This window comes from Scheffersomyces spartinae (assembly GCF_019049425.1).
Source record: "Scheffersomyces spartinae strain ARV_011 chromosome Unknown scaffold_1, whole genome shotgun sequence".
NCBI lineage: Eukaryota > Fungi > Ascomycota > Pichiomycetes > Serinales > Debaryomycetaceae > Lizanozyma > Lizanozyma spartinae.
The window spans coordinates 1-24,757 of NW_025065048.1; the positions used below are offsets into that span (position 1 = coordinate 1).

The 24,757-nt window shown below is 38.8% G+C and overlaps 7 protein-coding genes across 7 annotated transcripts; 3 read left to right on the forward strand and 4 right to left on the reverse strand.

The window, feature by feature from the left end:
- Positions 1-2,492: 2,492 nt before the first annotated feature.
- Positions 2,493-3,869, reverse strand: KQ657_000001 (uncharacterized protein; the record flags this gene model as incomplete). Its single annotated transcript, XM_043190863.1, has 1 exon — positions 2,493-3,869. One exon carries the CDS (start codon positions 3,867-3,869, stop codon positions 2,493-2,495), a length of 1,377 nt encoding a protein of 458 aa, XP_043051540.1.
- A 5,054-nt stretch (positions 3,870-8,923) lies between these two features.
- On the forward strand, positions 8,924-11,452 carry KQ657_000002 (beta-glucosidase; the record flags this gene model as incomplete). Its single annotated transcript, XM_043190864.1, has 1 exon — positions 8,924-11,452. One exon carries the CDS (start codon positions 8,924-8,926, stop codon positions 11,450-11,452), a length of 2,529 nt encoding a protein of 842 aa, XP_043051541.1.
- A 570-nt stretch (positions 11,453-12,022) lies between these two features.
- On the forward strand, positions 12,023-13,582 carry KQ657_000003 (cytochrome P450; the record flags this gene model as incomplete). The annotated part of the gene is made up of 1 exon (XM_043190865.1): positions 12,023-13,582. One exon carries the CDS (start codon positions 12,023-12,025, stop codon positions 13,580-13,582), a length of 1,560 nt encoding a protein of 519 aa, XP_043051542.1.
- Positions 13,583-13,635: 53 nt separating this feature from the next.
- KQ657_000004 (uncharacterized protein) lies at positions 13,636-15,096 on the reverse strand (the record flags this gene model as incomplete). Its single annotated transcript, XM_043190866.1, has 1 exon — positions 13,636-15,096. One exon carries the CDS (start codon positions 15,094-15,096, stop codon positions 13,636-13,638), a length of 1,461 nt encoding a protein of 486 aa, XP_043051543.1.
- Positions 15,097-15,230: 134 nt separating this feature from the next.
- Positions 15,231-19,166, reverse strand: NUP159 (FG-nucleoporin; the record flags this gene model as incomplete). The annotated part of the gene is made up of 3 exons (XM_043190867.1): positions 15,231-16,702; positions 17,395-17,405; positions 17,674-19,166. The coding sequence occupies 3 exons, from the start codon at positions 19,164-19,166 to the stop codon at positions 15,231-15,233; spliced, it is 2,976 nt and encodes a 991-aa protein (XP_043051544.1).
- Positions 19,167-22,344: 3,178 nt separating this feature from the next.
- Positions 22,345-23,550, forward strand: STD1 (Std1p; the record flags this gene model as incomplete). The annotated part of the gene is made up of 1 exon (XM_043190868.1): positions 22,345-23,550. One exon carries the CDS (start codon positions 22,345-22,347, stop codon positions 23,548-23,550), a length of 1,206 nt encoding a protein of 401 aa, XP_043051545.1.
- A 250-nt stretch (positions 23,551-23,800) lies between these two features.
- KQ657_000007 (uncharacterized protein) lies at positions 23,801-24,484 on the reverse strand (the record flags this gene model as incomplete). The annotated part of the gene is made up of 1 exon (XM_043190869.1): positions 23,801-24,484. One exon carries the CDS (start codon positions 24,482-24,484, stop codon positions 23,801-23,803), a length of 684 nt encoding a protein of 227 aa, XP_043051546.1.
- Between the last annotated feature and the right edge of the window lie 273 nt (positions 24,485-24,757).

Genomic DNA, 24,757 nt, shown 5'->3' on the forward strand with positions numbered 1-24,757 from the left:
ACACCGAAACCCTAAAACACAAGAGCCCCGCACACCGAAACCCTAAAACACAAGAGCCCCGCACACCGAAACCCTAAAACACAAGAGCCCCGCACACCGAAACCCTAAAACACAAGAGCCCCGCACACCGAAACCCTAAAACACAAGAGCCCCGCACATCGAAAAATATTTTCTGTTACATATGCTTAGAAGTTAGAATTTTCGATTCAATTACAAATGTATTTGAAAGCAAATTTATAAACATATATATTATAACAATATCTACATACTACTTAAAATTGATTCATTCAACATAAATGCAAGAAAATTCAGTCTATGAGGGCGAGATATGCAAAAATTAGTTGTCCCTTTTTATTTCGTGCATGCACCACATGTTTTTCTATGTGTATTTGATTTGCAATTTTAACTCAGCTACGATAGATGATTGCTTTAATCAAATATTACATATTGAGGTTTCCAACGTTAAAAAACAGAAATTGAATGATATATTTAATGCCAGGGAAAACTGGATCTGTCAAAATTTCAAGTGTTGGTTTTTCGCAAAAAGATTCTGGTTCCAAACATTCTTAGTGAGATTGTTCCTTTTTTTTGAAATCTTCCTAATGACAATAAGATACCACTTAGACACTACGCTTGAGTATCAAGGTTTAAAGAAGTACGCATAGTAAAGCTCCTACAAAATGATGTACTAAGAGTTGCTTCTATGACTTCCAAATCGCGGCTTAGAGTATTCTTCATGTATAATTTAATACTTGAAAAAGCCGTAATCATTTAAGAGTCACAAACCGAATAAAAAAATATTGGAAGTTCCTTCTTATGACTGGGAGACCAATTTTGTAAAATTTTCCTTCTGACTCTTGCCTTTCAGCAGGTTTGGGATGGATACAAAGGTATTCTTTATACACTTTCTTTTGACAAAACGACCTGAAGTTCGCAAAGTCAGGAATTTCAAATGCCACATGCCTTTTTCATGATGTCCAATCTTGAAATCAATAAGAATCTGCAAAAAACCTCTGAACTATTTCCGCAACCATTCGAAGAATCCATATACAGATAAGCCTCGAAAAGGCAGAACCAAAATGGATGATTTGTGGAAAATTACTCAAAAAAAATCCAAAAAAAACTCTGCTGCACTAACGCCTAAAGGTGCGACACGTCATAATAGGCTGAGATGCTTGCTCTGGGATCGAGTCAAAGATAACGTCCTATATACGGGTCCAAAGTTTTCCTAATAGTTATTTGCGAGTTATTACTTACCTAATAAGGCAGCGATTTAGTTATTTGTTTGCTGTGAAGCCAAAAACTTGAAGTTTTAAGTATGGAAAGGCAGTGCCATACTATACTCTTCTATGCAGTGTGAAGGGACCTCTTTTTTTCCTGAAAGATTTTGAGAACAAGTTAGTGAAGTCAAACAAAGAATAATTGTTGCTATAATAATAAATTTATCCTCTAATTTATCCTCTAATGCATAATTAATAATTCAGTTAATACTCAATTGGACATTGTCTACTACTTGACCTACATAAATCCTCATGAAAACTCTTGCAAAAGTGAAATATTCAGTATTGAGTTGTATGCTATACACGATATAAGTCGAATGACATATTACGACCTTAATTTGCAACCTGCTTATTTTAGCGACGTCGATTAAGATTGGCCTATATGCAAGAGTTCCAAATAATTTGAAAAGCGAAGGCCACGTGATTGATATCGGTTAGAAATTGCAAGATAGGAAGATTAATCGATCAAAAAATGTGCAAAGTATAACATTATAGCATTACGTGAAATGAGATGATTACTAATTTTCCATAAAGATCCTAGCATTAGATTCTAGGAAATCACTTCGAGTAGTAATTGGAAACTACCTTGAAGTTTAACATTATAACAACCCAAAAAAATTCTCTTTAGAAACCCTATCGTTTGTATCATAAACAACTAATTGATCTCAGTTTCAGGAAAGACAATTCACATCTTATCATTCAATTGTAGCCTGCGCAGGTGTAATTCGGATTTTATGCTTTGAATATTATTATTATTAGTTTCTTTTGATGCTAAACAAAGCCTGTTTTGGAAAATACTGAATCAAAAGGGATAGGATAGTAACGAGCGTCTGTCAAATTAAGTTTCGGACATTCCAAAAGGGGGTACTTGGAGAACTTGGAGGTTTGGTCCTGTTTGGGTCTGCAAGCTCTCCAAAGACCACTATTCTTTTATATTCAGGATATGTAGGCAGTACCTGACCCCTTGTAGATCCAAGCCCCAATTCAGTGAGACGATTTCTAGTATAAAAACATTGAAACACGTACGATGCATCTGTTCACCTTCTTTTAATGTTATCTACAGGAAATGAATATACAGTATCGCATATTAAATTAGAAAGTGGACCCTTTCTGAAAGGCACACAAAAATGAGTCTATAAGAAACAATGAAAAAAAAGGAATGAGGTATATGGAGTTCTTACTAAAATCTAAGGGCGAAATGGTTTCAGTTACTTAAACAAATTGCAAAATCATAGCTATCAAAATGGAACCAAAAGATAAAGCCATTCTTGGTGAAGCGCCACCTTCGTATTGACTTGAAACTTGTGGAACAACTGCTGATGGTGATGGATTTAAAGCAACTGAAGCGATTGAAGGAGTCACATATGTAAAGCTTGAAACTGTAAGTGGAGTCTCGGTGGCAGAAGTAGCTGGCGCTACATAGGTATTAGTAGAAACTTGAGCTTCGTTTGAAGGAATTGTAGTAGCTTCAGCAGGTGAGGAAGCAGGAATAACATAAGACTCAGTAACTACTGCTGCTTCACTTGAAGTGATTGCTGGAGTAGGGGAGCTCAATGGAGTGTAAGAAGTGTAAGTTTTATCACCTTTGGTAACTGTTGTAACACCGGTGGTCAAAGTTGTGTATTGACAATCTTGGTTGATACAATTAGTAACAGCGACAACAGCGGTGGAGGTAGTTTCTTGAGGAGTGATTACAACACTCTTAGAAATAGGGTAATATTCGCACTTGTTGTCAATGCATGAGGTGACAGTCAAGACTGCTGTCTCGTAATTTGTGTATGAGGATTCGACAACTTCCTGAGTTGCTGGTGTAATGGAAGTAGTTTCAGAAGTTAATGGGCAGTAAGTTGTGTAAACAGTGTTATCACTTGTAATTGTAACAACACCAGTAGTAATTGGAACAGCAGTACACTTATTGTCAGAACAAGATGTGACAGTTACAACAGTTGTATCAACGTTGGTATAAGTGACAATGCTAGCTTCAGAAATCAATGGAGTAGAAGCGGCTGTAGTAGTTTCAGAAGTTAATGGGCAGTAAGTTGTGTAAACAGTGTTATCACTTGTAATTGTAACAACACCAGTGGTAACTGGAACAGCAGTACACTTATTGTCAGAACAAGATGTGACAGTTACAACAGTTGTATCAACGTTGGTATAAGTGACAATGCTAGCTTCAGAAATCAATGGAGTAGAAGCGGCTGTAGTAGTTTCAGAAGTTAATGGGCAGTAAGTTGTGTAAACAGTGTTATCACTTGTAATTGTAACAACACCAGTAGTAATTGGAACAGCAGTACACTTATTGTCCAAACAAGATGTCACAGTAATGAGGGTGGTTTCAATGGCAGTAAAAGTACTTGTAACTTCAGTTGGTTGTTTTTCAGTGAAACTAATATCTGTGAAATCAGATGGGGACTCACCAGTTAAAGTAAATTGTTCAGAGGTAGCAGGAACAGAGGAGTTTCCCCAACTGGAAACGAAAGATGGAGCCACCTGATAGCTCGAGGAAGGATATGTAGAGTTACTCCATGCGGATACTCCAGTACCCATGAGATAAGTGGCTAAAAGCGAGAGTAATAGATTTCTTTGCATGACAAGGCTTTTAAATTAAAGAATGTAAGATAGTTGGAATATAGTTATTCAAAAGTGAAATCTCAGAAGTAAGGAGGCTTACACTTAAATTGGATTCAGAGCCTTATTTTTAAGGTGAACAAAGCACTCTATTTATTCATTCACAGTTTGGCTATAGTTTACTATACTTGAGAAAGAATATGCCCCAATGTGGGTAGACAATAAATAAGGAACCGTGAACAAAGCTACGCGGTTTTCAGAATTGTCCTACTGAGTTCCTTACCTACACGGTAAGCTAGACTTTTTTAAGCGGGATCGGTAAGGCTTGGATCCAATTAGACAGGGTCCTACATATGCAAAGAAGGGTCCTATACAGTACAGGCCGAATGAAGATTTAAAGATTGTGTGCGCCTCCTAGCAACATTAAGACTGTACGTATGGGAATAAAAATCGGAATAAAAAATCGTGTTTATTCATTACCATTCTGGTATCATATTTATTCCATTCTTTTGTAATATTATTCCGCCATAAGAGTAAGGTTAATTCTTTAAGATAGCAACTTTCCTTTTTTTGGTGCAGGGATACACTGTGAAAGCCGCATTTTTTACAGTCTTTTATACCTGAATGCATTCATAATTCGGCAGACAAGAATACGCAATGCTTCTGAACTTTTGTGTATGAGTGGGCTTATTTGAAAATAAAACGATACAGCTATGGCTTATAAATGCACGAAAAAAGGTTTGAAATTTATAATTGAAGCTTGTGAAAAGATTAAATTATTGGTAAACCAGCTTGAAGTGGCTTAATAGGTCAGTCTCATCATTACCAAATTGGATATAACTTGATTGTGAATGTCAGTCAACGAAATCTAGTGTCCCAAGTATGCATGCTTATAATGAAGTACAAGGCTATTGCATTTTATATTTTCTTCCAAATTTCTTGAATTCGTGTTACCAAAGCGCAATGTTGAATTTGTAGACGATAAATTTAAGGAAGCTCTTACATTATTGATAATCATGATATTGCTTTGGATATATCAATTATATTTCATATGCATCGGCGTTAGCATGCTTCATTCTCCTGCAAACTTCATATGTTTCAAAAGTGTCAACCAGAGACTGATTGCAAAACACATCGGATCTAGGTTACGATCTCTTACAGATATTTGTCCTTCGCCATATCACATGAAACACTAGCTGCATATAAAATTAGTTTGGGAATGAGAGGCGACAAAGGCGTAATTAGATTTTGCCGAAGTGAAGGTAGAAAGTGACGGAGTAGTGCAAAAGTGTAATTGACTTAAATGACCTTAAAAGGTATGATAGTTATGTGCTGTTTACAATACGAAATGTTCACAAAATTGTGACCATTATCCCAGAAAATTGAAATAACAGAAGTACTTGATTGACTATGGCAAACCGTTGCTAAAATAGTGAAATCACTGATGATATCATGAACGAATGAATGCCACAATTGACCCTCACTAGACACTAGGCCGACACAAATTGGTGAAAGGAGATCTTAACAATAATATTTCATGTTAAAGAGAACTTATGAGTGATATCCGGGACGAGCCATGTTTGTTTGGCTTTCAGATCTTTTGCGTACAATACCTAATTCGCCCATTTAGCCCGTTTATACTCTAGCGGCTGAGCGAACTCCGGTAGATTGTATAACAAGCTCTTTTTCATGCAACCAATATTTAAACAAGAACAATACTGAAAGATTAATCAAGCTATTACAATAAAATTTTGCAGTACTACTTTTGGATACCGTAAGATTCTAAAATATGCGGTCAGGAAGATCCCAATGTTGCTTCGACGCGACGCATACAAAAATGCTCGCGTTTGATTTTATCCTTTATTTGTCACTAAGATAACAACCTAGAGCCCAACAATACATGCCAGCTAATAGCCTCTGGTTATTCTTTAATTTATTATGTTGAATTCGAGCCAAAACAAAAATGGTGCTGCTTCTACTCTTAATCTATTTATGAATATCTTTTATTCAAATTTACTGAAATTTCAAGTAGATAATGGCTTTAGTCATTTAGCGGATGGGCTCTTGTTCAAAAGTTCATGGTTGCTATGCTGTCTGGCAGGGGATGACTTTCACTGTATATCATTTGAGAGAACAAAATTTGTGAGGAATCTCATAGTGGGAATTTTCTGTTGATATACGATTACTTCAGCATGCATTTCACCACCAATGTGCATTGCGCATAGGGCAACGCAAAAAAGGGATCTGGACCAAATTAGTAAGTTTAGACAATTTTCAAATCATAGATGTAAAGAGAATAACATAATATAAGTGTAGAAGAATGCAAAAAAGGAAGAAAAGGTGCAGTCTTACAAAAGAAAAGATATGTGATAGAATCCCCAAATTCTTTTATTTTTACCACATATGGTAGATTCTCTGTCGACTCTGAAGAATCTATGTAGGTATTTCAACTACTTCTGCGATTGGGTCCGATGTTACAGAAACGGTGAACGTTGAAATTCCAACCCCAGTTGCACCGACCACTATAGGTGGACTGAGTGGTACACTTCAGCGACTACCGCGACTGGCTCAGACGGTACTAAGGCATAATTATTGAGCTTGCAACTCCAGACGCTACCCCCACAACAAGTTGGACCGAATCTTACAACTATCACAGTGACTGGCACTGATAGTACCGAAAATTTTTTTCATCGAGGTCCCAACAATAGTTATTACAACAACTAATACTTCGTGAATCGTATATTCGACAACTACAATTCTATTGTCACAGGATCAAATTCCACTGAAACGGTAACCGTTGAAGCTCCAATGCCTGTTATTACTACCACGACTACATGGACTGAATCGTACTTTTCTACTAACAACATTCCCAGGAGCTGATGCAACGGCAACTGTAATAATCGAAGTTCCAACTGGTGTTAGATTTACCACTTCGACTTGGACCGAGTCATACACGTCGACGACTACTGATACCCTATCAGATGGTACAGAGACGGTTAGTATAGAAGCTCCAACTCCAGCTGTCACCACCTCTAACTGGTTTGAATCGTATATTTCGACCACAACTGTTACTGTTACTGATGGAACTGAGACCATTATAGTTGAAGTTCCAAGTGATATAATATTTACCACCACGACCTGGAGTGAGCCATTTCATGCCCACAACCATTGCGAGGGGATCAGATGGTACCGAGAGGGTCATCATCGAAGTTCCAGCTCCACTTACTCCGCCGTTCTCCGTGTACCTTCTCCGTGTACCTTGGCTTGGATGGAATTATACACATCAACAGGTAGGGTGATTGGACCAGACAGTAATGAGATTGTGATCATTGAAGTCTCAGAGCCTGTAAGATCAGTTAGTTCGACCTGGGGGTAATTCATATACACCTACCACAAATGACAATGAAACTGTGATTAGTGAAATAACATCCAGTTCTAAGTCTCTTTCCTGAAAGTTCTTTCAACTCACTTAAAGTATCATCAACTATTGCGTCCACATCTTTAAGGAGCATTTGGCGGAACCAGTTGAGTAATCATAACGACTGGAACCAGTAAACAAATCTCAATAGCTAAGATGATACTGGTTTGGGCACATCCAGTGCGTTACTTGGCTCAGAAGGAAACGACACCTCGAAGACTTCTGATTCAACAGCCATTTCTAGTTTACTTACTAATGAAGCATCATTCTTTCGATCGATAGGTGTGTTTTGACAAATCAAAACACCGTTTCTACATTCCCGAAGACTGCTCCTACATTTGTGAACGCAATTCCTTCAACCAAAAGCACAGTTCCTCCGACCTAGAGCTATGGTTTGACAACCATTTCTGCATCTGCGAACACTGTTCCTGAACCTGCGAACACCTCAAACCAAGATTAAGTAGTGCATTGACTTCTGCTTCTCTGAATACTATAAAGAAAATTGGTACCACTTTCACTAAAAAATCCAATGAAGGAAACGTTATTCCTTTTGGAAATTCTGTTCCTACTAATGCACCAGAAGAAAAAACTTGTCAAACTTCAGTAATATACTTGGTGCCAGTACTACAAGTGTTATGAACCCTTCCGTGCCAACAACTGGAGATGGCAATGATTCAAAAAACACTAGTTCTGGGCCATCGCGCTCAATTATTTCAATTGCAACTTCTTATTCCGAACCTGGTCCAACATCAGTGCCAACTTTTGAAGGCATGGCTTCTTCAATTCGTTGGAGTAAGATGACATCATTTGTAACTTTACTACGCTATTTCATATAATTTTTTTTTCTTAAGGTTAGACCTTGCTTTGCTTTTTATTTATTTCCAATTCAGTTAGTGTCGTAGCGTAGACTTATTTAAGTGCTCATATTGTTATGTATCGTTTATTCGTGTATGAAAAGAGGGTACTCTTCCAAATCAGGCAGATCAGAGCGTACGCTTTACATTTCTGTAATCGGCAAGATCTCCATTTTATATACAGGTATAACTAATATTATATGGAGTATCGGAATAGTTTTCCATGTAATTAAAAATGAAGAGCGTTAATTTTCCTGGAGTATCAACCCAATATCTGCCTAATGGATATTGGAAAAAGACTAGTAGATTCATCTGCTTTAATTCTTAGAAATTAGGAATGGAACTCTAATAGTACCATAGAACAACAATAAATTTCAAACATAAATTTGTTCGTTCATAACTCCTCACGCATCTCGGAAAAATTAATATGAGCTTCGGATATTTGTTCTCAAGATCGAAAATGAAAATGCTAAGTCTTACTATAAACGTTTCTTGTCAAGCTCAACAAAGATCTAATTCCCCACTCAATAGATGAGGTGTTGTGGAGCTGTTCTCCACTAAGTACTGCACTTGTTGTTTTAACAATTAGATCACTATTGATGGTAACTCGTAGTTTGAGGAAAAATGTGGAGTACAGAATGGGGTACAGATTTGCTCCACGAAAGTGCGGGAGCCTTACCAATTTAGGCAATGCAAACGGGATATATTAACCCTGCCAAAAAAGTATATAAGAATACCTAAACCCCCATAGCTTAAACAGGCTTGAAAATAATTCAATATCAGTATAATATATCGAAGCCGTTATGACTAAGATAGCTACATTAAACGTTGAAGAGTTAATTGATGAATTAACATTGGAAGAGAAGATTTCCTTGTTGGCTGGTTCCGACTTTTGGCATACTTCTGCTGTTCCCAGATTGAACATTCCAAAGATTAGAGTTAGTGATGGTCCAAATGGGGTTAGAGGTACCAAGTTCTTCGATGCTGTTCCCTCCAACTGTTTCCCTTGTGGAACCGGTATGGCATCATCTTTCAATAAGGATTTGCTTTATAAAGCTGGTCAATTGATGGGTAAAGAAGCAAGAATGAAAGGTGCTCATGCGATCTTGGGTCCTACGTGTAACATTGTTAGAAACCCATTGGGTGGTAGAGCTTTTGAGTCATATTCAGAAGATCCATCTCTTTCAGGTTATGCTGCTTCTGCCATTATCAATGGTATTCAAAGTGAAAACATCTTGGCATGTTTGAAACACTTTGTCTGCAACGATCAAGAGGATGATAGAAATGCTGTTAACACGGTTATAACCGAAAGGGCCTTGAGAGAAATCTATTTGAAGCCTTTCCAATTGGCTGTTAGAGATTCTAACCCTCGTTCCATCATGACTGCCTACAACAAGGTCAATGGTGAACACTGTTCTCAAAGCAAGAAATTATTGGACGAGGTATTGAGAAAGGAATGGGGTTGGGACGGTTTGTTGATGTCAGATTGGTTTGGTGTTTTCTCCACAGAACCTTCATTGGATGCAACTTTGAATTTGGAAATGCCTGGTCCAACCAGATTCCGTGGTCAAGACCTTCTTAGTCACATGGTTAACTCCAAGGAAATCAACATTGAAGTCATCGACAAAAATGTCAGACAAGTGTTGAAGTTTGTTAACGAAGCTATAGCAACAGGTATCCCAGAAGATGCCGATGAAGAAGCCAATGCGAATGCCGAAGCCTCTAGAGTCTTACGTGAAGTTGGAGACGAATCTATTGTGTTGTTGAAAAACGAAAATAACGTCTTGCCTCTTTCCAAGTCCAAGGCTCAAAAGATTGCTGTTATCGGACCCAATGTCAAGGTTGCCAGATACTCTGGCGGTGGGTCAGCCTCTTTGACTGCCAATTACGCCGTAACTCCATGGGACGGTATCAAGCTGAAGGTGGAAGAAGGTGGTAACAAGATCGAGTTGTCTTACACTGTTGGTGCTCAATTGGACAAGAATTTGAGAGACATTGGTACCATTTTGACCACTGATGATGGATCTGAAGGGTTTAAGGCCACTTATTACTTTGATTCTCCAGAAACCAAAGATCGTAAGCCATTCTACGAAAACAGGTTGAACAGTTCCAAGATCTTGCTTGCTGATTTCAAGCATGAGAAATTGCCAGTGGATCAAGATGTGTTTTATGCTGATTTTGAAGGTTACTATACCCCAGATTTAACTGCCACCTACGAAATTGCTTGTTCTGCTTGTGGTACTGCTCAAATCTTTGTTGATGACAGATTGGTTGTTGACAACAAAACCAACCAAGAGGCCGGTGACGCTTTCTTCTTGGGTTACGGTACCAGAGAAGAAAAGTCTGAATTACAATTAGTAGCTGGTCAAAAGTATAAGATCAAGGTTGAGTTTGGTACTTCCAACACTTCTGCTCTTAACGTTAACATGCTTGGAGCTGGAGGTGTTAACTTTGGTATTGACGTCAAGATCGAGCCTGAAGCGGAACTTGTTAAAGCCGTCGGATTGGCTAAGGATGCTGATGCGGTTATCGTTGTTTGCGGTCTTACCAAGGAATGGGAAAGTGAAGGGTTGGACAGACCAGTGATGGAGATCCCTGGTTACACCAACAAGTTGATCGAAGAAATCTCTAAAGTCAATTCCAAGGTCATTGTTGTCAACCAATCAGGATCGGCCGTCAGCATGCCCTGGGTTAATGAAGTTGAAGGTTTAGTGCAAGCTTGGTACGGTGGTTCCGAATTGGGTAACACAATTGCAGATGTGATTTTCGGTGATGTCAACCCCAGTGGTAAGATGTCCGCTACATTTCCAACTAAGATCCAAGATATACCATCCTACTTAAACTACGCTTCCACTAATGGTGAAGTTATCTATGGTGAAGACATTTTTGTAGGTTACAGATTCTTTGAAAAAATGGGCATGAAGGCCTTGTTCCCCTTTGGATTTGGATTATCATATTCAACATTTGAATTCAGTAAACTCGCCGTCTCAACAGATGAAACAAATGTGAATGTGAAAGTTGACGTTGCCAACACAGGGTCTACGGCTGGTAGTGAGGTTGTTCAAGTTTATGTTGGACATGAAGATAGTGCGATTCAAAAGCCTGTGAAAGAATTGAGAGACTTTGCCAAAGTTCATTTGAATGCAGGTGAAAGCAAGACTGTCACAGTTTCCTTCCCCATCAAAGAAGCCACCTCGTACTGGAATGTATACAAGGACAAATGGGAATGTTCAAAGGGCACCTACATCGTTTACGTGGGTAATTCTTCAGACAATGCTAATTTGACCGGATCATTTGATGTTACAAAGACAACCTTCTTCACTGGTGTTTAGTACAAGAATAAAAATCGTTTAGTAAATTATAGTTTGTATAATGAATTTTGTGTTATGTTACTTGCTTTTCATGTGTTAATGAATGATTGTCTACTCTTTCCCCAATAACCTGGCACGTAAACCCGTTTAGTCACCCTATCCTTAACCTGAATTCACGTGCACTTTGTTCCTGCACACAATAAGGGGAACTTGTGTTTGTTTGCTGCATAGGCCTCTTGTTCCCCACAAAATAACTTTTTCCCTATTACAGTAGGTGTTAGGGCCTGATGTTCCTTCATGTGAAGAATTGACGACTTTAGGAACCATATGTCGTTTCACAGGGCATCCTAACTTGGTAACTAATGTTGGGAGGGTACAAAGGTTAAACGGATAGGAGGTGGGGAATCGAATGGAGTCAGGAACGCATGTGGCGGCGTGTCTGTAGCCATTTCAAATCATATAAGAAGATTTGACTTGGATGTGAATATCGGAGTTTCGGAAAATTGGAGTAAATTCGAATAATTGTATCGATAATAAGCTTGATAGTTTTATTTTATTTTATTCTATTTTATTTTATTGTTTGTTTGTAACATGTCGTCAGTTGACTACTGGCACTTTATCCAAAAGCTTTTGTTGATCGCTGTGGGAGCTTTCATCATCCGAGACATTGCATATCGAATCCACTATGCTCGAATGAAAAAGAAGTTGAATGCTACCGATCCTCCAAAATACAGAAGTGAGTACCTTGGAATCAAGTTGATGACTGATGCCATGTCCATTAGAAAAAAAGGCTGGGTCATGGAGTTTTTAGTTGATCTCTGTAAACCATATTTTGATGTCAAGACGTTTCAAATCAACGTGCTCACGTACCAAGCTTATTTGACCATTGATCCAGAAAACATCAAGGCCGTTTTGGCTACCCAATTCAACGACTTTGCCTTGGGTTCAAGATACGCGGTATTCAGCCCTTTGTTGGGTAACGGGATCTTCACTTTGGATGGTGAAGGCTGGAAACACTCGAGAGCCATGTTGAGACCTCAATTTGCTAGAGAACAAGTTGCTCACGTTCGCTCTTTGGAGGCGCATATCCAAAGATTGGCTCAACATATTCGTCTTCATTCCAACGGGGAAACTTTTGATTTGCAAGAATTGTTCTTCAAGTTCACGATCGATACAGCCACCGAGTTTTTGTTCGGAGAATCGTGTAACTCATTGTGGGACGAATCCATCAGTAATGGTACACCAGTTGACGACACCGAAAAGAAGGAATTTGCTATTGACTTCAACAAGGCCCAAAACTATTTGGCAGACAGAACATTACTCCAAAGCCTCTATTGGATCTTGGATGGTATGGACTTTAGAAACACAAACAAGAGAGTGCAAAAGTTTGTTAGAAAATACGTCGATAAGGCCTTGAGCACTTCGGACGAAAAGCTCGAAGAAATGTCCAAGAATGGGTACATTTTCTTGTACGAATTGGTGAAGAAAACAAGAGATCCTATTGCTTTGCAAGATCAATTGTTGAACATTCTTGTTGCCGGAAGAGACACCACTGCTGGGTTACTTGCATTTACTTTTTTCGAATTAGCTCGGAATCCAGACGTTTGGGAGAAGTTGAAGGCTGAAATTGAGGAGAACTTTGGACTCGGTGAAGATGCCCAAATTGAAGAAATCACATTTGAAAGCTTGAAACGTTGTGAATACTTGAAATTTGTCATCAATGAAGCCTTGAGATTATACCCTTCTGTGCCCTTCAATTTCAGAACTTGTACCAAAGATACCACACTTCCAAGAGGTGGAGGTTCCGATGGTCAACTGCCTATTTTCATTCCAAAGGGTGTTTCCCTTTTCTATAGTGTCTATGTGACTCACAGAATGGAAGAATACTACGGTAAAGATGCAAATGAATTTAGACCAGAACGTTGGGCTGATTTGAAGAATTTGGGCTGGGCTTATTTGCCTTTCAATGGTGGTCCACGTATTTGTTTAGGTCAACAATTTGCTCTTACTGAAGCATCATATGTTATAACAAGATTGGCCCAATTGTTCCCGAACTTGACTTCAAGAGACGAAGGTCCATACCCTTGTTTAAAGCAAAATCATTTAACTATGAGTGCTTTTGAAGATGTCAAGGTGTCTATGACTGAATAATGAAGGTATTCTTTTTGTTAGTATAGTATAGTATGTATATTTCACGTTTAATGTTAAAACATGTCATTCTCATAAGGACAGTCTATACTATTGTGACCACTTCTTTCACAAAGTCCACACCAATCTTGATGACCAGAACTTGGGTCTGTTGGAGTAGTGGGTTTATAAATGGGTAAACTGTTCTCAGGAGTAATTTCAATCGAAGGTTCAGGTAGTGGCAGCAGCAGCAGCAAATCTGATTTGATTGATTTGGTGGAACTCACATCAACTGGACTTAACATTTTCACATGCTCCAAGGCTTTAATTTTATCTTTTAATTGGTTAATTTCCTTATCCTTCTTGTCCAATTCAATGTTATGCAATTCATCTAATTCGTCAAGTGATTTCTGCAATTCCGAAAGCTCTTCAAAGGTTGGTCTCATTTCAAGTTCATGTTGAAGTCGGTCAATCAACTTATCTTTCTCTGTAGTTCCAATTGTCATAGAACCCAAGTTATCAACAGTGGAATCTTGTACACTCTTTTCCAATTGTGAAACCTTGGTCAATAAACCGTCGATTTCAGCTTCTAAAGATGCAATATGAGATTTACTTCTTTCAAGTTCATTCTGACCACCATTGTTTAAGTTTCCATTATTTTGGTCTTTCAATTTAGTATTTTCATCAATCAATTGACCTATAGTTGATTCCAATTTACTAATGATACTAGAGGAATTACTTTCAGAACCTCCTTCATTCCCTAAACGATTCTCTAAATCCTGAATCCGTCTTTCATAATACGCTTCATTCTCTCCTTGAGCTGCTGCCATAAGATCAATGCTTTGTCTCCATTCATCCCGAGCCTTCTCAAACTCAAGCTTCTGTCTTTGAAATCGTTTATCCTTCTCGCTCAATTCATATTCATACTCTTCAAGAACAGGTTGAAGATCGCTGACGGTTTGCTGTAGTTCAACTAGAATTTTGAGCTTCTCATCCATATCCCTCTTGGTTGACTCATGGGTATCCTTGAGATCATTATACTCTTCCTGTAATTTAGTGTACTCAGTCAAGCTAGCACTACCAGCAGCACTAGTAGAGCCAATAACCACAGAGGGAAGCGACGTAGACCTCTCAGAAACGTTACCGAGTTCAATGCTTCGTTCATGAACACTTCGTCTACTTATAGCAGGGCTCCCCGATCTGATGCTTGGTGAAAATCGACGTGAAGGTGATGTATCACATTGGGTCGTGGTAGCAGTGAAAACGGAAGGAGATCTTGAACGCGGTAACTCTAAATGAGGATTGGCCTTCAAAAGCCTAGAATACGGTAAGAATAAGCCACTATGTGGTTGTTGAACCTGAAAGTATTCCTTACCTTCAACTTCACCGTTATTCTTACCTCTAATGGTTGCTAAAGGACCTATCAATTCTACACCGCAGAATTTCCCTTGCTTCCCATCAATGGGCCCCACATAGCGCAAATATCCACTGATATTGGCCCCAGGAATACTTACCTTGGTATGGAGATAGTCATTCATAGGTTTTGATATGGTTATTGGGAAAGAAGACATACGTAAAAGTAAAGTTTACATTTTGGTTTTGTATGTCGTGCGAAATTACACAAAACCACGATTCTCAGAACTTTATCAACCGTAAGTATACTTATATGTACTTATTCAAAAAGTGCTGGTTTCTGACATACTTCAACTAACCCGTAATCCCATTGAGATAGTCTTGAATCATCCGCCTTTGATTCCTGTGTGAGCGGGGTATAATCAACGAGTTTTTGAGTAGCTTTGCTGGTGGATGAATTGAGACGTTCAAGATTCAAAAACCTCCCTTCACATTTGACCACATTTGACTGAAGACGAAGAATGGCCTTGTTTATATTAAATATCATATTCTGTGGATCGGAGAATCTGGTCTTGAGTGGCATCATCAATGCAATTAACTTTTCATATTGTTGTTCCACATTTGAAAGCTTTGTTCGTAAGCTTCTTTGAAGTTTCTGACTACCTAAATCTAATTCCATCTTCTTTAAAACTTCTTCATTCTTCTCCGCTTGGAACTTTGCAATGAATGCCAACATCTTTTGAATCTCTTCTACCCCCTTACGAAGCTCATTGGCATTTTTTTTCACCTTTTCAGATTTCGTCAATTGCGCTTTCAAGATCGTCGCAAGATCATAAACTTCAGAGGAAAAGTCTATAAGAATCTCTTGGAACATTTCACACCATGCTAATCTCCACGACGCCAAGTCTTTGCTAAAATTATCTGAGTAATCCTTTTGTTCATTACTCTTAACAAACTTTTCAAAACTTCTGGTGTTCATGTGCAAAACCTTTAATTGCCCTTCAGTATGGTTGTATATTTGAACCATCATATCATAGATCTCATTATTGCTTCTAGGTAATTCTTTAGTTGGTCCGTCATAACGACTGTAGGAAACTGGTGGTCTAGGCCCACTAAAGCGGATCTTTTCAAACTCACTTGTCTCCTCAATAGAGCCATCTGAATCTTCTTCAACGTCAAGGGTTGGTTCTCCAAGCACTTCAAATGGTTCTTGAACGGAATCGGTTACGGAACTCGATTCCGTCTCCTCAGGTGGTTCTTCTGCAGATATTTCGCTCTCATCAAGACTTTCAATATACCCTTCCTTCTTATCAGATGCTCCTGCTAAGAGCTCAATTTGTATATTGGGATGAGTATTTTCAAAATCTCCAGACTTTACCAGACTTACAGAAAAGCTTGACAAATTTTGACTTGAATTCCTCATAGTAAATTGATTCTTAGTGATAAATCCTTTAGGATTACCTGGAGAACCCATGCTTTTACTGTTATGCCCATCCTCTAACGAATCAGCTTCTTTTTTGAGAAAGTTCATAGATGAACCAGTTGGAACTACTTCTATTCCTATCAGCGATTCATTTCCTGATTCGACTCCAACTTCCAGGGCTGCGTCAACAGGTACAGCATAAGGTGTTGAGCCATTGGAGTTAGCATTTTGATTGTTTGAAGGAGAATTGGTCGAGATTGTGGACCCAGGCTCATCAACTGGTGAGCTCTCCTTTGTAGATACTTCCAGAGTTTCAATTATTAAATCTTTCTTCATAGTATCAAAAGGTGAGGGTTTCTTTTCAGAGTCTCCTAAGCTTCCAAAAGGCGAGGATTTCTTTTCAGAGTCTCCCAAGCCTCCAAAAGGCGAAGATTTCTTTTCAGAGTCTCCCAAGCTACCAAATGGTGAATCCTTCTTTGCAGAGTCTCCCAAGCTACCAAATGGTGAATCCTTCTTTGCAGAGCCACCCAAGCCTCCAAAAGGCGAAGATTTCTTTTCAGAGTCTCCCAAGCTACCAAATGGTGAATCCTTCTTTGCAGAGCCACCCAAGCCTCCAAAAGGCGAAGATTTCTTTTCAGAGTCTCCCAAGCTACCAAATGGTGAATCCTTCTTTGCAGAGCCACCCAAGCCTCCAAAAGGCGAAGATTTCTTTTCAGAGTCTCCCAAGCTACCAAATGGTGAATCCTTCTTTGCAGAATCTCCTAAACTTCCAAATGGTGAAGATTTCTTTTCAGAGTCTCCCAAGCTACCAAATGGTGAATCCTTCTTTGCAGAATCTCCTAAACTTCCAAATGGTGAAGATTTCTTTTCAGAGTCTCCCAAGCTACCAAAAGGCAAAGATTTCTTTTCAGAGTCTCCCAAGCTACCAAATGGTGAATGCTTCTTTGTTGAATCTGTCGATGAGCCATTGAGCGCAGCGAAAGGGGAATCACTTGATGGAGTTACACTCAGGTTGCTGAATTTGGCAAATCCAGAATGCGTGGTTGTAGATGATTTAAACCCTGATGGGTTCTGGTTTCCAGTTGATTCAAAACTCGTTTGACCAAAGGATGAACCCACCAAGCCTGGCTGACCAAATGTGGTGGTAGTTGTTGAAGAATTTGCATTAGACTTTGATGCAGTATTAAGATCGCCAAAACTCGTCTTTCCAAAAGCAGAAGAGGTTGACGAAGCCCCAAAGCTAGTGGAACCAAATCCACTCAGGCCAAAAGCTGAAGTAGTTCCAGCATTATTAAACCCGGATGAACCGAAACCGCTTTGGCCAAAGCCAGAAGTTGACATAGCTGAGCTAGCGCTTGCGTCCTTCAAAGAATCCAGTGCAGAGGTTTTACCAAACCCTGAGGCAAAGGGATTGCCTTCGGTAGAGATGGTTCCAAAAGGAGACGTTTTGGAGGGTGCAAATGGATTTGCTTCCGAGGCTGAGGATGCAAAAGGATTACTATTCTTCCTTCCAAGCTCAACATCACTGTTTTCTGATTCCAAATCACCGGATATAACCTCCTTTTCATGGCTCCCGAGTGTTCCTAATAAGCTCAATTGCAGATTTTGTATACCTTGCTTATCGACAAGATACCACCCACTTAAACGACCTGTGTCTAATAATACCCAGGCTATAGGCAAAACACCAACTGCTTCATCCAAACCTGCCCAAGGTTGGATAACCTTGAGATGTGTGCCAGTTAAGTCAACTGCAAAACCAAGAGCATTGGTGTCTTCCTCAGTTGTATCGTTCATGGGGAATATTGTACGGTATAAATCTTCATCTGGAGTAATAAACAGAGCCTTAATTCCCATATTAAGCACAACAATTTCTGTGGCAAGGGAAGATGTAGCTAAAGCTAGACTAGGATAGTTCTGCGACCAGTTAGGTAAAGATTGTGAATAGTAACTGGTACATCTCTGAGAGTCAAATCCCGGTAAAAGAATCTCTGCTGCTATTGTTGTTGTTGTTGTTGTTGTTGTTTCAGGTTCACCACTCGTAGTTACCACAAAAGAGGCTATATGGTGATCATCTGGAGAAGCATCTTCTCCATCGTACACGACAAGCCATTTATCATTAGACAACGATTGTATAGAGCAGGGGACAAGAGTATCAACATTTAAATCGAGGTCAGATGCAACCGAAGTGTCTACAGTCAAGGCATTCTTCTTCTCACCATCAACATTGAACACATAGATCTCGTTTGAGTTCTTCATAGCGACAAGTGACTTCCCATCCATGGCCCATGCAAAACAACGGACATCTTGTAAAACTTCTATTGAGTTTCCCTCTTCACAATTAGGCAACACGTGCAATACATTATCATTGGTTACGAAGGCCAAGTGACCCGATATTATAGGGTGAGGAAGAATGCTACTAATCTCGGTGAATCTTGTATATTCTAATTCCAACTTCGTTTCTTCAAGATCATTCTTTAATGAAATATATGCCAATTTGTCGTCTTCTAGGACCCATAACCTTTTCTCTGTGGCGTTAAATTTAACCTCCCTGATTTTACCAGAACCATGCACAACCTTCAAAGAGCCTATATCTAACTCGTCGACGTCTTCTTCTTGTTCTTTGGGATGGAATTGACTAGTCTTACCAATCTTGATACTAGTCACATTGGAAAGTGCTATTTTACCTGTGAGGTTACCCACTGCTAAAAGACTCAATTGTTTATCTCTTACTGGATCCAATTCGATGGCTTGTGAGAAAACAGCAATGCCCTCCTCTTTGGTGCATAACTTAAATCCAACAGTGTCGGAGATCTGCTCCTCAAGAACAGACATGTTCGCTGTGCGATTGAATTGACCTTAGAGGTTAATTAATTAGTTTGGTGTTGATGGTTTGGATATCAATGTCGTATTTACAGATGCTTGAATTAGTTAAGAAACTTTTAAACTTTAGGAAATGATTTGTGGTTAGAGCACGACCATATTGAAAAACAGTAATTTTCAAGTTTATAACCATATGATTCTTATAGAACGCAACGTACCTAATATAATTAGTAACCCAAAATGGTCATCATTATCAATAGTTATAGTCTGTAGAGTTCCATTCAGTTTCATGTGTATTGGGGGGCATACTGTGTTGTTTTATCAGGTGGTCCCATGCGACTTAATATCACATATAGAACACGAAAACGAATGGTATGGCATGCGAAGATTGGATGCAAGCGGTCGAATCACGCCGGAATCATCATACTATACTTCCTTACTTCATCATTTCTTTTATAGGTTTGAAAAAGGTCACGACGAGTACAGATATGACATGTAGCAAGAGTCATTTCAGTGGTTGATTTCGTTGGTTCTCTCATAGCTTCAGCACTTTAAACAATTGGGTTATGCTATGGCTGAGTACAGTGGAAGTACCTTCAATAAATACATTGCCTTGATAAGGGTTTAGTGGGGTAGGTCTAATTTGGCTATTCCTAGTGACGCTAACTGGGATCTATAGTTTGTCACTTGAAGTAGCTTGAAAGTATCCGCCAATGTTATTATTGAAAAGCGGGCTAATCGTAAAAATGTGCCAACGCGCTAGTCAATAACAAGTTGCATTGAAGTATCATTCTTATTGAGGACCTTCGGGCCTTTCAGTGTAGATGATAAGCACCAGTATCTTCAGCGGTATACGGATTTACTCTGTCCATAATACAGTTTTGCATGAAATGTCTATGTTTCGCAGAAGAATTAACGTTCCGACGTTCTTTCCTGGCTTTTAGATTACAAAGAAACTTTTTGACTGTTCCGCTGATTAGTTATTCGTACATAGTTTCTCGTAGGCTTATGTCTCCGGCACCAAAAAAGAGTTACAGTTGCAGTGAATACCCTAAATCCATAGGAACAACTTAAAGTGATACGGATAGTAAAAGAAAGTAGGGACACTGAAAAGATGTATAAAAATGTTCTAATTGTGAAGATCTGTTGAGATCGTCACAGTTTGACTTTTTAAGTACGATTCTAATGATAATGTAGGTCTTTTGAACAGAATCATCTTAGCAGATTACTTTTAGAGATACAAATTCACTTTACACCAATACCGTAGATTTGTATTGGCGTTTCTCTTCCTTTACGATGTGTTAACGAGTGCCGTACTAATATATTCCGAGAATTTCATGAAAATTTATCGAAAGACAATGGAAAGTTGAATCCGGGGTACCAGGCTAAAAGTTGGAGCAGGGTGGGGTTTAAAGAAATTGGGGGAGATTACTCCGATACTTTAATTATAGCCCCACTAAACTAAAAATCAATAATGGGCTTAGACTTGACACCTTGTGTTCAATGTCGGGAAAATTTCTTTTGAACAAGCTTAAAATGGAAAAGTTCAGCGTCCGCAAAGTATATTTTGGAGGTGCACTTTTTTCCGAAGCACCAACATCATTACATACAGGAGAGTTTTCGGAACAATTAAGTAAATTTGGGGGTCTATTTAGCCATGTGCCGTGCTATTTTCATGGTTATTCGAACAGATACCCCACTAATACCTTTAATCAACAAGAATAAGCGAATGACGATTCGGATTAGAAGTATTGAAAAATTGGAGCAAACCCTTTCAACCAAGCTGATTGTCCGAAATGTTTTTCCGATGAAAAGTTCCCCCCTCAATTCTTCGCCAATATGTGCCAGACAACCCCAAATTAGACTAAGAATGCCTAATGATTCTGTATTTGGTGGTCCTCTTGCAAAATTTGTGTATTTTAATTTTACTTGCGTAGTAATTTTTTCCGAAATCCGACAATTTCAATGTCTCCTAGTTTCCCCGAATGTGGCTTAGAAAAATCTCGGAAAAAAAAACAACTTCCTATCACTATCTACGACTCAAAACTCTTTTAAAAGTTTGGCTTATGCGACATAATGGCGCTAGAAGTGTGTGATCATGGATGAATGATAAAATTTGAGACGGGTCATGGTTAGCGTAGTTGGTTTCGAAAGATTAAACTATCTTCGGAATGTTTAGGGGACCCTAGAAACCTGTGCAAGTTGGAACAGGAGGCTTCCCAATCACAGCCGTCTGCCGGAAAAATTATGCCTCTATTAGTGATGTTACAGCAACACCCCCCAGAAACTAGTTACCAAGTCGTCAGCGAGGATAATATTTATGGTGTTCCCGAAGTCATGTAACCGGATAAAAACACCATTTTAACAAAGGATGCAGCAATTAGCATTGTAATGCCATGCACCATAAAAAATAAAAGTAGACACTAAATGACAAGACAGTACAGTAAATATACTCGTACCACATTAATCAAATGTTGATAGTCACATGGAAGTTTTACTGCAGTTGAATTTCACACCCTTTATCATATATATTCCATAACCATAGTAGGATTTTTAAGGTAGAACCAAAGGCTCCACGTGACTCGCATACCCCAGACAACAGAAGGAGTGGGGTACCATTTAGTTTACATGCAGTCACACATCACCCGACATTAAACTTCTGGAAAAACTAGCCCCGGACGGTGCCCGACTTTCAAGTAACAATAAGGTGTATGAAGGACGGCAAGGAAAATTACCTGATGTGCTCAAGACATAAAACGAGGCCAAAAAAATAAATGTGGATTTATCAAGCGTAGGAAAAAAAAACGGACTAAAACCACATTTCTTCGTCTCTTCTTTTTATTTATCCTTTTATTCTTTTATAAAGTAAACGGAAAGACTATATTCTTCCTTATATTCAAAATCTAAGAATTGAAGCTTTTTTGGTAATTTCGACCAAACATCCGTATTTGAGGGTCGGTAAAGGTATCTGCGAATTTTTAAAGGGGAAGTTGAAAGAATAAACTCATTAACCTATTCATATAATCTTCCTTTGTCAAAATTCACTTTAACACCATAGTGGAATAGTAGAGTCACCGGCTCAGTATCGATTTGATAAAGCTTTCCTACTACTATTAGCCTTCGGTTATTGTTTTCCATCAACATCTTCCAACGTTAGGTAGCTTAGTTCCATAATACAAACGCCTTCCAAATGATGTATGGTGGCCACGCACATCCCAACGGGAACGCACCTTCCCATTTCAAGGATTCTGCTAGAAGTGCTATCTATCAACAGTTACAACAAAAATTAGGTGCAAATCAACTCAAAAATATCTCTGGTAAAGAGAATAACATCGATATAGCCAGCACACATTCATCCGCAGCTTCAGTCAGATCAGCACCATCTTTAGCTAATACTTCACGTGCATCCCAAGCATCATCCAACAAGCACTCCCATCGATCCTCAACAAGCTCAGTATTCTCCAAGCGATCTGTACGGTCCGCACCATCCATATACTCCAGCAGCACTGCGACCATTCCCGAGGACTCGGAACCGATCTCAACGACCGTGGAACAGTTGGTCAACGACATAGCCTTGCATGAGAAGTTCTATCATCAGAAGTACTTAGATAGAACTGTACAACAACAACAGCAATCTCAGTCATTACAACTTCAAATGTCACCTAAATTCCCACTGATACAACAACCATTTGGAATGCGACTGGTGTCCACTCCTCACCTGCCTCGATCTGGAGCTTCAACTCCTATTAACGAAGAATTCGATGAAGACGAGTTCTACAAGATTTCTCTTGGTTCAGCCTTACAATTTCAAAATGCTCCTGAATCATTGGTTGATTGGAACTTGAACGTTACGAGATGTAAACTTATGCTCAACCAACTTCCTATGATACTGTCGATACCCGACTTCTCATATGCCCAAAACTCCCTCCCACAGTTGATTGGGGATTTGGCACAATTGTGTCAGATTGTGCTTATACAGCCACACATTTCTGACAAAGAGTTCATTCATATCCTTTACAATTCAAGTTTATACTCCGAGCACAACTTGGATGTTGCATTCAAGAAGTCTGTGGCCGAGATTAGTGTAAAGCAATCTCGTCTCCTACAAATCAATGAACCCAGGGCATCTTCGTCCAACATGTTGAGTCCCATTCTTGCACCTCATAATCTGGCGACTCTCAAGTTTAAATATAAGGAAATAGCTGTGAGGAATTACTTGATAAATCTTGCAGCAGCTGCCACCACTGCTCATGAATACAAGGTGAAGGTGGACGATATCAAACGTCAATTAAAATTGGAAAACCGTAAAGCAAAATTGTCCAAAGATGAGAAGCAGTCTATTTGGGAAATGGTTAGACTGGACGTTTTCAAACGAGCAGGCTTGGAAGAGAACTGATAGAGATGGAAGGGTTGGTATATACGTATATGTATAGACCTATATATTGTATATTAGCGCACGCAAATAATTATTATAAGTTTATCCGGGAAATTGATTTTACGAAGTATAAGTTATTCCGATAATTGCAATTACTATAAGTGCACATGAATGCATATGCTTAAATTGATGGCAATTTTCGGATCAACCAATATCTAAATGCATATGTATTAACTATTATTATTATTTATTAAAATATCCCCAATTTGTTTTAATACTTCTTTCTCATCTCCTTGACCTTCTTATAGTGAGCTTTACGACCACTAGTTTTTTTAACTTGGATTTCCAGATACTTTCTCTTGAAGTACTTGGTAGTGGTGTCATCATGTAATAATTCTTCCGCTAAAGTTGTACCTCTTTGTTTCCGGGTTAACTTATTGAAATGATCAGTGGGTCCTCCCACCACTGTTCCCATTTGTAAATATTTGGGCACTTGCCATTTATCTCTTTTATAATGTCTTTTAGGATCTAATGCTGCTCTTTGTTGTATAATTTTAAGATCTCTTTTTATTTCTGCGGTCATCTCTGGCTGTGGCATATTAAACCACTTGGATCCGCTATCTTCCTTAATTGTAGTGTCTATTTTTTTGCTGGAAATGGGGTCATTTATCCGAACGATGTCTCTTTTAGAAGCCGATGCTAGTTTCTTATTCAGTTCTTGAGTGAGCTTATTTTCTAATTGGCTCTCAAGCTTAGGCAATTTTGATATAGAGTTTTGGATTCTTGAAAAGCTATTTTCAGGAGATTGACTTGATCCGTTTTGATTTATCCGATGGGATTCACGGGACAATTGACCAAACAAGCCTTCAAGGGTTACCGATTGCTGTTCTTCATCGTCACGATACTCAGACACAAGAGAATCCGTTCCTGTTTCGGAGGTGGCAGGCGAACCCATATTTAAGTAGCTTAATAATAAAAGACTTTTCGGTAAGGTTAACGGTAAGAATTAGTTGTGATTCAATGATTGTTCATCTCATCGCATTAAATATAATGGGGTTTCGTTAACGTTCGTTTGAATGAAAAAACGTAACCGGAAATACCCTCGGAACTCAAGACAGAAATGTAGCATTCCCCACATGGCGGTATCAATTATACGCCGGAACCGACGTAATTTAGGGTACACACATTATCACCAAATGGTAAAAAAATTTTCAGATAAGTTAAACAT